Source organism: Homalodisca vitripennis, chromosome 8, assembly GCF_021130785.1.
Source record: "Homalodisca vitripennis isolate AUS2020 chromosome 8, UT_GWSS_2.1, whole genome shotgun sequence".
Taxonomy (NCBI): domain Eukaryota; kingdom Metazoa; phylum Arthropoda; class Insecta; order Hemiptera; family Cicadellidae; genus Homalodisca; species Homalodisca vitripennis.
This window is the reverse complement of record NC_060214.1, coordinates 54,540,106-54,552,415: the sequence shown is the minus strand read 5'-3', so window position 1 is coordinate 54,552,415 and position 12,310 is coordinate 54,540,106. Positions and strand designations below refer to the sequence as shown.

Sequence of the window (12,310 nt, the reverse complement as noted above, 5' to 3'; positions counted from 1 at the left end):
TTTGTAGCTAGTAAGATTGCAGGAAACGTTTTCACATAAATAAAATAATAAAATAGTAAAGGAGGGGTGTGTGGTGCAACTTACTTTTCAATTTTATACGTTTGGGACTGCCGTTTCTTGTAGAGTGGTCCGATTGAAATTGAGAGTATTTTTTATTGAATAACCAATACCTTTAGGTATTTAAGACATGTAAGCCAGTGAATGAGACATCTTCCCTCTGGTATAGTGCTACTCCAAGCAGTTTTGCTTACGCAACCTTCAAGAATTTTTTTTGTATTCGATTTAGAACCCTAATATCGAATTATTTAAAAAGGCAAAACGATATCTTAAAAATTTAAAAACAACGAATTAGCCAGATGATAACTTAACCATTCATTTCAAAAGCAAAACAAAAATAACATACCTACCTTATCCTTCCTAAATAAATTATAATCTTGTATGTAACGGAGAAAATTCTTTTATTACTTTATGCCTAATATTTCAGCTACTTTACAATATCACCATCTGGGATATATTGTTAAAAATATAGATTCATTATACATAAATAAAACATTAAATTATTGTCCGGAATACCAGGAAATTTACCTAGCTAATCTGGTTCAATTTTAGAAGTGCTGCAGTGCATGAGTCAACAACATGTACAATAGATAGAGATCTATTGTTATTGATAGAATCACTGCAGTATACGCGCCCTGTTAGCTAAGTGAATATGAGTAATATTAACAGTCCTGCAGTGAATCTGTCGACAACATGTACAATAGATATAGATGTATAGTCATTTGACACATTCTCTGCAGTCGACGCACCCTGCTACCTAACTATGTATATCTAACATTATATGTGCTGCGGTAAAATATGTAATTTTTTATTCCATCAGTGGATGGTCCCAGGGTTATGAAACAGAGTTCTGAGGAAAGTTTGGATTGGATTAATCATTGTGCATTTAGCCGAGAGGCAGACCGGTCAAACATTGCACAGTTACGTGCTCGGCTCGTTTTGCTTACACACATAAATATGAATTTTTTTAGAACAATTTTAAATAGTTATTATGATTAGAATTGTTAGGATACACTACCTACTTAGACTAGACTTAATTAAAAGTATACTAATGGACTCAAAACAAACACATGATCTTGATATAGGAAGTAATTTTCTTAAGAAATAAGGAGATGTATAGATTACATTTTTCTTTTTTGTAAAATTGTATTCACATAAAATTTAAAAAAAGTATTCCTTAATATAAATTTATATGCATGATAATAGTTGAATTTTATGTGAAGTTATTGCTAACAACAATATGATAGGATAATGTTTTCCAATTAAATAGGTGCACTTACTTCTATAAGATTGCTGTATGAAATTTAAAGACATATAACAATTATTTGGAATTAATTAATCAACTATCTTTCTCTAAAAGTATAAGCAATACACAATTATACCTCATCCTTAACACGTGTTTTTCTAAAACAGGTAGGTAAATATATTTGGGGCTTATTCAGAGCTAATATCTACTCTGTAACCATGTTCGATTCATATCTAGGTTTTGACTCCCCTTTGAAAGCCAAACGCGTTAGACGGGGTGGTGCTGTCATTAGCAAGCACTGTTTCAATGTTCGTGTATTTATAACTATATTATTCGTTCAAACTATTTATAACTTTAAGAAAATGTTTAGTTGAATTTTCTATTTTTGGGTAGGGAATAGGTATTGGTATAAGTCATGGTATTCATTTAAAGGAAAAAACATTGTAAAGATAAAAAAGAATACATAAAATATTGAATAATTTAGAAATTATTAACATTTAATAACTTTATATAAATTTTGTGGGATAAATATTTTTACCTATGAATTTTAATAAAATTTCGTACGTGTTTTTTTATTGTTTGCTATTTCATTGTACAAAGATTCAAAAAATTTGTTATTTGTATTAATGAGTTTTGACTAACAAAACTTAAAATACTGCACTTGCTTAGAGCAACATATTAGGGAATAATATTTACTAATGTTACTAATTGTAACAAATGAAATAAAGCACTTTAATGAAATGAAAAGAGGTAATCTCTTTATGTTTGATTTTTAATGTATAGACTGAATATCAATGTCATGATTCATGTTCCATACATCAAAATTTATTGACAGAATTATAAGGTTTCGTACAGCTGGATGAAGTATTCATTTAGAAAATGCTAGCGCGCCTACCTCATTGGGCTGCGGCATTCTCAGAAATAACTTCTGATGGTCACATGAGCTATTGACACTCTAATGGTTAATACTAATAAATTATTTCTTTCGGAAGGAACGGACATGTTTATTATGTAATGCAAACACTAATTTCTACAATAGTATTGGTTGAAAAATATAGGCTAGTAGAGTATGTTCTGGAATTTTATTTCATGCGTATCTTATTTCATCCGATCACAAGAGAAGAGGTGGTATTAAATGTAATGATTTTTTTTTTCATAAAATGTTTACATATATCATAAATTGTTATTACAGGCATGGAATATATTACTAGTTTCACGCAGCAAACTATATATCTTTTATTAACGTACTGTAACATTTATTAACGTCACAACTTATTTGTTTTGCATTTTCTGTTATTTTAATTTGAATTTGTGTACAACAGCAAATTATGTAATAACTCATAGACAATCGGCATTCATAATTTTTTTAGGGAATTTTAATACTATCTAATGTTTAATTTAATATTTAGAGCTAAATTAGAAGACAACTAAAATTATTATAGCTATTACATCCTTCCCATTAATTTAGGTCAACGTGATTGTTCTATACCTAATGAATGAACATCTGCTTTAGAACAAAAGTGAAATAAAACTGATCCAATTATATTATTTTCGGAAATCTCAATCCTTTAATAATAGTGTGGGTCCTTCACAATTATTAAACAAAGAGTTGGTAACTAATATGCACAATTATACCGAGGCAATGTTATAGTTACCGATTATCACATAAATCGTTATGTACGATTCAATAATAATGGAGAGACCTTTTAAAATAATAACCTTAGTTTATAATAGATATAGCTAGTGTTGTTGAGATCAATGGCTTATATTATCAGATCATCACTACATAAAAACTCGTCGTATTGATTCCTTAAAAAGTATCAAACGTGAGTGATGTTCCCAGGTATCCTGGCTGAGAAGACAGGAGGGTCAGCTGCGTCTCCTGTCCGTAGGGCTGGAGATATACTCCAGAGATTCCCGTTACACTTTCCAGCGCTCAGAGGACAATTACTGGCAGCTGACTGTCGCCGGAGTCCAGGAGACGGACCAGGGGTTGTACGAGTGTCAGGTGACCTCACACCCTCCCCTGGCTTACTCGCGTTATCTGCACGTAACTGGTAGGCTCCTAGCTAGACTTATTACTTGTGTTTAGGTTACTATAAGTAGCTGGACACTAGTATAACAGCAAGAGTTATTGTGCTTCGTCGTTGTATTTACTCGTTTTCTTTCTTTGGTATTACTAGTTCTATGATACCATGCATTCGGGCACAAAGACACAAAAAGAATCAGATTTATTTACTTAAAGACGATAAAATGTAAAAATTGATTATTTTACGTTATCATAATGATATTTAACTTTAATATCGATATATGCTTATCATTATTCAAGAAAGCACAAAGCGTATCATTTCTATCTGGTGTCCATCTTTAAGGATTAATTGTTAAAAACTGTAAAATAAATAAAGTCTAATATAAAATAAAATTACTTTTTACCTTTGAAAATAATATTTTAACCCTACCAACGCTAATTAATTACTTAATATTTAATACTGAACACATTATTTGTTGAAAGTAACAGAGTAATATTAAAAATACCAATAAGTTATTATTACATTTTCATAATAGTCCCTAATTCATAACACATATGTGATAAATATACATAATCTTCAGATCTTTTCGCTAGATTAGAGTATAATCATAGCTAAATAATATAATACTGTATATGTTTACATAAATATTTAATTATTAATTACTCATACTGAGCTCTGAAATGAAACACAATAAATATTAAATTCAATTGTAAAATAAATAACGACTTGTATTTTATTCTTGTTCATTTTTTATTATTTTAAAATTCATACATAATACTATTCCATTAGGAATATAAGTAACAAAAATTGAATGCACAGGGGAAAGCATCTGGTATTACGTTACACTCAACCTACGCTTCCTTGAAATATATTTCCTTGTGATATAACGATGATACCAATGATACCACTGATATTACTGACGTTAAGGTAATTAAAACTTCATAACATAGCTTCAAATATACTTTAAAAGATCCAATATATATACAATCGTGACATAGTGTCACAGCTGCTGCATAGGGGAGATGAAAGGAGAATGTAATTAAACAATTTTATGGAACAAATTATTTACAATTTCGTGTAATTCTCTGTAAGATAAAGTTAAAATGTTGTTTTCAAATAAATATACTAGTTGATTTGGCGTATTTTAAAAACATTATGAACCACATATATATATATATATATATATATATATATATATATATATATATATATATATATACGGTATAAACCATACATAAGCATGTTTCTTATTTATCCAATATATATATATATATATATATATATATATATTGGATAAATAGGAAACATGCTTATTATCTGATTCATTTCCGAGAGCCAAAATCTAATCAATCTATTTGAGACAAATGCACAAAAAGAAATTATCACATACGGTTTTTTCAACTCCTGTGTTATCACGTGTGGAGGGTTCTAGTCCTTTCTAGGTATCATACTATTCAGTTTTACTATTGTATAGGAAACCTTGCTTTATTAATACATTTTTCAGAACAGCACAATGAGACCAGTGCTTCCTCCTTCATTCATAGTATTAATTTAGTTCCAGAGCTGAAGATCCTGGATGAGAGAGGACTTCGGATCCTAAGTAAATTCTACAACGCCGGGAGTACTCTGGAACTCAAATGTCTGATATCTAGAGTTCCACGACCTCAGCATTTCATTCTCTGGGTTCATGGAAACCGTATACTTAATTTTGACACTACAAGAGGTGGAATCAGGTGTGATTATTCACGTATTTATGTGTTTTATTTATGATTCTTATAAATTACACACTGATATTTTACCGAGTACTAATACAAATACATCCTTGTACGTATTTTTTTATCTTTTTTTCAAATGCGTTTTTGAAAATAACAACTTGTGTTTAGAATAAACAACTGGACTAATATTTATATATGGTTATAGTATTTATATTGAATAAGGTTAGAATTTAGAACACCTCGTGTTAATTAACCCTCAACCAAGAATAATGTAGCATGCAAAATCCTAAGACTATAGGTTTTTTAATACATCTCATTTATATATGTCATATAATTCTACCAGTTTGTTTACCAATTTATTTACTATTCTTCTTTGTTTATATAATAGGTATCCATAAGACAAATATTCACTAACGCTCAGTCTATATAAAAATAAAACTTAGCCTGAAATTTAAATTATATATGCCATTTCTAATGATAGTTAGACATTCAGAAAGTCAGAGAAATATGAAAATTTTGTAAGAGACGTCACTAACGCTCGGGCAAAATTCTTTCTATATTGTCTCGAGAAGTGGTTTAGCATAAGTTTAACTTCAGTTCACTATCAACTTTAGTTAAGTGCCAGAAATTTGACGCTGTTAGAGACTTGATCCCTATAATCTAGAGAACTGTTCGTCCAAATAAATTCTTAAATAGTCGACAATGCCGAAGCTCAAAACAAGCTCTTCGTAAAGAGAGATTGTCGTTATTATGCCAGGTGCACAATTGAGCATACTAAGATGTTTTAGACACGATCCCAAAGCACGGTAGAATAACCTAATGTTCTACAGATAACATAGCTATAGAGAGAAGGTTTGATCAATATGAATGTTAGGTTTCGCTCCATTTCACCTACCTAATAATGCTCAGCTATGTATAAAAGGGCTAAGTATGTTCAATTACTAATACGAGCTAAGGTTAAACCTCTAGTATTCCTAATCATTCTGTGTACCAAGCAGGAAACAATTTTCCTAAGCTCCTTATTTGTAATTATAACTCAGATGACGTATAAATTGGCGTTGCACAATTTTACCGAAGCAATAAGAACTAGTGAGAAGTTAAAAGGTAGCTGCCTCCGACGTTACTTTTTGATACTAGACCTCAATTTTGTAGTGAGAGTATGAAGTATAATTAGAGTTTGCATATTTTTCTGCTTTTATTTACTATTTAAGTATGCAACTTATCATTGTTCTTAGAAAGAAAACAACGAAACTATGATATACAAAGCCATTTATTCACCATTACAACTTTAAAACAAACATGTTGTAACTTTAGAGCAAAAACTAAATATAGCTTCTCGTTGAGGATATAAATAGCACGTTGTGGACGTTTTTCTCATGTAAAATGATTAAACAACTATAACGAACAGAGCAACAATGGTCTCCATGGCAACACATATCAGATAGTCGGCTTATGTATCCTATGTCTTTGTTCTTAACTAGCTTAGGGAAGTCGACAATGTCCAGAGTTAAATTTATGGAGTTTAACAAAACACTTTACCCTTATTATCTTCACATTTTATGCTGTGATATATTACACAATTTTTAGGATCTACTTCTAAAATTATGATAAGTATATTTAGAAAAAAGAGAAACCTTTTTTAATATATATTTAGTATAACATACAAATCCAGAAGGGCAATTAATTATTAACTGTAAAACTAAACTGAACGATACATTTCTATAAGTTTAAATGGATAATTATTATAATTTCTACTGCGTTACCTTTTCAACAATGTATTGTTATATATGGTTTAGAGTGACTCCGCTTATTTTAATTCATAAGTTTAAGAGGAGCAATTAAAAAAAATTTTGCAAAATTGGAAAGTTATTATGTTAAAATTGGAACTTGTTCTTAGAAAAACAAAACTTACATATCATTTAAAGGTACGTTTACTAGTATAAGAGTTACCTATAACGAGCTTACTTTAATAGTCCAGTATTGCTAAAAAAATAAATATATATTAAAATGAATTTCACGCGTTTTCCTGAGATAGAAATTAATAAAATAATGTTTTATATGACATTATTTCTATTTTAAAACTCTATCCAAATCAAGATATCCGCTTTGTTCACATAGTGTACTTTATAAATACGCGTCCGAATCAATAGGCACTTCATTATAATTCGAGTTGCATCTGGAACTTTTCTTCGCTAATTGGAAGTTAGCATGCATAATGTTTAGTATGTTTTCATGTATTTATGAAGCAAATATGTCGAATGAAAAATATTATCGTTGCAGGATATCGCAAGAGCTAAATTTTCATTAGAACTGTCAGGTAACGTATTTAATACGTACTAGTCTACATCAGTTAATTTGTATGATGTCCTTGACAAATCACATTAGATATCGAAATAGAAATAGTGATATAGAGGCACATAAGGTCTTTATAAAACACACCAGCGCAAGAGTTTTCATCAACAAAACTGTTTTAACGTAGCGTAAGTGTGCTTTACCGAAATCTTACTGTATTTACTAAAGTATTTTTATAAATTAGTCCGACTCAGCTTCAGTAATTGCCAGTTATATTACACATAATGGTTAGATTCGTTTTGAATTATTTTCCTGAAAGAATTAGATTTTTTTTAATAACATTTCATAATTTAGCCTAGTGAAAGTAAATTTTGAAATAATTAATTGTATATAAAAAATGCTAGCTCTTCCTAGCCTATCATACAAATGAAGTTTAAAGCAGTTTTGAAATAATTTTCTGTAAGAATTACATATTTTCAATTACCTCTTACAATTACAGCTTAGTGCCTAGCGGATTTCTAATTTTGTAGCAATTATTTAGAGAACAGAATTTCCAGCCCTGATTATAATTTTTATCAAAAGTTGGCATAAAATCAAAATAGTATTTTCTTCTTCACTTTAGATGTAACGCAAAGGTACTGAGACTTATATATCACTATTGGAAGACAATATAAAAACTAGTAGAACATTGGGCTGATATTTTACAACTAAACAGATTTTATCTAATAGCTAATCACACCGTTACACTATTATTATCTCATTTCTTAACAGTTTTAAGTTTTATACATTAAGTGGTGTACATGGCCGCAATACAAGAAAGGAAGGAAAGTTAAAAAGCTTCTTTTGTTATGCCGCTATTGCACTGCCAAGGCGTTGTTATAGCCGTTGGTTGATTAATAGTCTGAACATTGTGGTTGTAGTAATTAATCAACTTTAATTACAACCCTTATTTTACAGAATTTTACTTGCATTGTAAGGTGATGATGTTTCATCTTATATAATATAAGCTAATGACTACTATATATATATTGGTTGTATATAGTGTGAAGTCAGACATCTTTGATAATGGGGTGAAGAGCAGCCTGTTCATCGCCAACGCTAGTCCCCTGGACTCGGGGAACTATACCTGCTCTCTGGCGGGTGTCGGGGAAACCACTGTGGCCGTCCATGTCATCATTGGTAGGTAATAAAATTGGCTGGTTTAATTTGGGATCACATAACTTTACAATTGTAATCGATACAACTTTAATTTTACTTCTAAAAGGGCTCCTTTTGTATGTGACACCAGTAGTATCTGAAGGAATCGTAACCATCAGAAACATGAAACGAGTATTCTAAATCAAGCCCAAGTCAAACGGCAGTTCAAAGTGTAATAACATACAGTCGATTGGAGAGGAGGTAAGCTGAGTTTATTAAACACTCGGTTCATATCTGTGCCTCTAGTAACTTTTTTCTCAAAAACATGTTTATTCAAACACGTCATATAAGTGACACGTATATGATGCTTCATACGTACATGTTTCGTAGCCTCAGTTTAATGGAATTAGTAATGTAGTCAATAGAAATATAGCAATATCCCGTATAGAGTAACGATAATATTTAACAGATGTTTGTTTAGTTTTATATATTATTTTGAAAAATTTCGATATTTGTTTTATATGCATGCAGATGTTTAAATGAACATTTTGCACTTAATACAAATACAGCAACATCTCGTATACAGTAATGATTATATTTAACATACGTTCTGTTTCAAGGATCCTGTTATATCAATAACTTTACATTTCTATATTTTTCAAGGTTTAAAACATGTTATGGATTTAACTCAGGCGAAAAAATAATTTTTATTATACATACGGATATAGACTGCATTAATTTCTGTAGTAATTTTACCAAAATCTATCTTTTATAATGTGTAATTTATATTCGTTAACTGTGAATCGACAATCATGAGTTCTTTAGGAAAATTTTATTGTTATATGTAGTATACACTTTGAGATTCAGCTCGTTATACTGTACCTTGAGTGATACTTCTTGTAAGTTCCTTTAAGATATTTATAAATTAAGTTAAATATGTAGTGAAGACATGATAGTTATAGGAATTCCCAATTGTAGAAGAACCAAAAGAAGATTTTCTTGAAATACAAAGAGATTTCCCTTAATAAATGAATCCATAAATTGTTTTGATTAAAGTGGAAAATGAAGGGGATCGAAGAATTAAACTATTAAAGAAAAATAAATGTTATTTTGTAGCTTGGCACACTTAAAGTTAACATTCATTTACGTAAATTGAAATTAAATCAGGGCCATCCACGGTGGGAAAGTCCAAATATTTGGCTACAGACAATGACTCTCTGACTCTTTATTTCATAATTTGAAGCTTTTATATAGATACCTGCAGATAGCTTGTGTGTGTAAAACAATGAATAAGAAAAACATGATATTTTTTTACTATTAACCTGAAATAGAGTATGATTTGATATAACTGAAATCGATTTTTAACTTCCGAAAAATAACACGGTAAAACTAACATTCGTGTCGTTACGGATTTAATTTAATAAGTCAAAATTCAATAGAAAGCATGTTTGACATCGCCTTTGTAACATAGGACATGGCCTTGTTATTCTTCTACACCGGATTCTATCGGTGTATTTGATAAAGTATCAACGCAGTAAAATTGTTTTAATTAGGCACATTACTTTCTCTGTCACACATATAATAAATGTATCTGCCTTTGTATAGAAGAAATTGGGAGAGACTATTGGTCATAGCTGCCATGTACTATTAGGACGAGAATTATAAATTATTAGTACATAGAATTTAGAATTGCTTTATTTTATGTTGCTAGGTTTAGGATGGGCTATCTCTCTTTCAAGAAATTTTTAAAGTGAATCAATTGTTATGATGGGTAAGGTAGTTCTCCTTTCTATTTAAATATCCGGCCACATTTCTATAAATATGGGTTCAAACAATCTATTGTATAGTTTTGCGTTTAGTGTTGTTTAGTGGTGAACTATTTTGAAATTCAATTATTTTAGAACTTTTATTTTTCATAAAAGAAGTAGGACTCATGATTTTATTCTTTAAAGGCTCTACAAGTATTTACGTAGTCAGTGAACAATATATATCTCAGACAGAATGTCAGCACATACTAGGGTGTCATAATAAATTACTACTATCAGCTTCAAAGACTATGATGAATCTTTTGGTGTACCAAAGGTACTTCCTTATATATGTCCCACTTCTAGACAAAAAAGCAACCAAATTACCTTGTAAACACTTGATGTCTTTTTGGTAAAAACCTTGTGAACTTAAATGTCTACGGTAACAATGCGAACTTCAGATAAAGCCAAAAGGAACAATGTAACACTAACAAAATTTAACTTCCATCTCTGGACACATGATAACGAAAGATGACAAACTCAAATATGTTTATTATACAGATGAAACCACAGTTTGCACAATTTTACTTATACTATTTTGAGATTTCCTGACAAGTTTAAATTAAGTAGTAGTTTTCCTGGATCCGCATTGATTACAGCTCCAGAAAATTAGACAGCTCCCAATTTTCTCCGACCATAAATAGAGCAGTAAAATTGTCTCAACATTAAAAAAAATTTCTAATGTTAGTAATATCAAGATGATCATCAGCAGAGCCATCTCTTATTTTTTTTTTATTTTCTCAGTACTCATATTGATAGAATCAAACTAAGTTTATTGTTCACGTTAGTTAAAGTCTAAATGTGTATTGCCGATATGCTCATGGTTTTTAATTCACTACATTGTCTGTTGCCTAGGGGAAACACCTGCGGCTATGCAGCACGGCACTGGCACTCTCCTTAGCTCATCAATCTGTACCTCGCTGTTTACAATTCTCTTCAGTCTCTGGGAAATGAGATGACGTCATTCACTATATTTACTTTTTCCAATAACAACTCATTTCACTCAACAATAATATGATTAAGTTAAAAGCTCCCTTGACTCAGTGGATTTATTAATGGTGTTTATAGGTTTGTTTTTGTGTGATTTCTTGTTGTGTCGGGATATAAATTTATAGTTTTTAAACTGATGTTCTTATTTAAACCCAAATACATTGGTCTTGAAAATATATGGAATATACTATCAAAACGTACGTTAATGCAATTCTCAGGTCTTTAAAATTAAATACTCGCTACAAATATTTAAATACTTTTTTTGTATCTATGTACATCTAAAATAGTAATTTGAAATGGTAATTATATATTGAATATTCATTTATTACTTTATATGAACTTGGGTAGGGAAGCTGGATTAGCATTTACCATTTTCTGTAAGACGATGTCTGAAGCTAGAGTGGTTTAAAGTTTTCGCGGGCTAATTGTTTATTTATAACACATGCCTTGTACGAAACCAAGTCTTGCTTGACTGAATAATATGTGTTTTTCTTGGTTTAGGAATGCATGTATATGTTAACTATCCTTCTCCAATACCAAACGGGGGTATACTTTTTGTAATAATAACAAGAATTGTTATTCGCTTCATTATTTCCATTAAACAGTATAGTTACTGATATCTATTATCTTAATATACATTGCAACTAATATTATATTGCTGGGTACAAAGAACACGAGGCGCTCGAAATTAAGAATAAACAGAAAATAATAATAGCTGTAGTAAAACATGATTAATCGTAATAAAAAAGGGATTGGTAATTAAATATGTTACAATAGTGGTTTTTAATGAATTAATTGAATAATTATAAGCAAACACGAACATAATGTAACGAATAAATCTTATATTTTATCGATACGAACTCCTCGACTTAAGAAAAACTTATCAAACAGAAGAAGGAGGAGAACATATTCTGAGTAATTGTATTTTTAATAATCAAAAGTCGTGCCTATATTGAATCGCTCACACTATAAGATAATGTCTCATAATTTTCTCATATAATTCTCAGATAATTTATTACATTTTATTTATTACGAGTA

General features: G+C 30.1%; 1 protein-coding gene across 1 annotated transcript in view; it reads left to right on the top strand.

The window, feature by feature from the left end:
* LOC124367133 (zwei Ig domain protein zig-8-like) overlaps nt 1-11,405 on the top strand; it is a 43,066-nt gene extending 31,661 nt beyond the window's left edge. The window contains exons 4-7 of the mRNA XM_046823786.1: nt 3,147-3,360; nt 4,889-5,066; nt 8,383-8,519; nt 11,138-11,405. Coding sequence (XP_046679742.1) covers nt 3,147-3,360; nt 4,889-5,066; nt 8,383-8,519; nt 11,138-11,241 — 633 coding nt within the window. The 3' untranslated portion in view covers nt 11,242-11,405. The remainder of the gene's footprint in view (nt 1-3,146; nt 3,361-4,888; nt 5,067-8,382; nt 8,520-11,137) is intronic.
* Nucleotides 11,406-12,310: the final 905 nt, after the last annotated feature.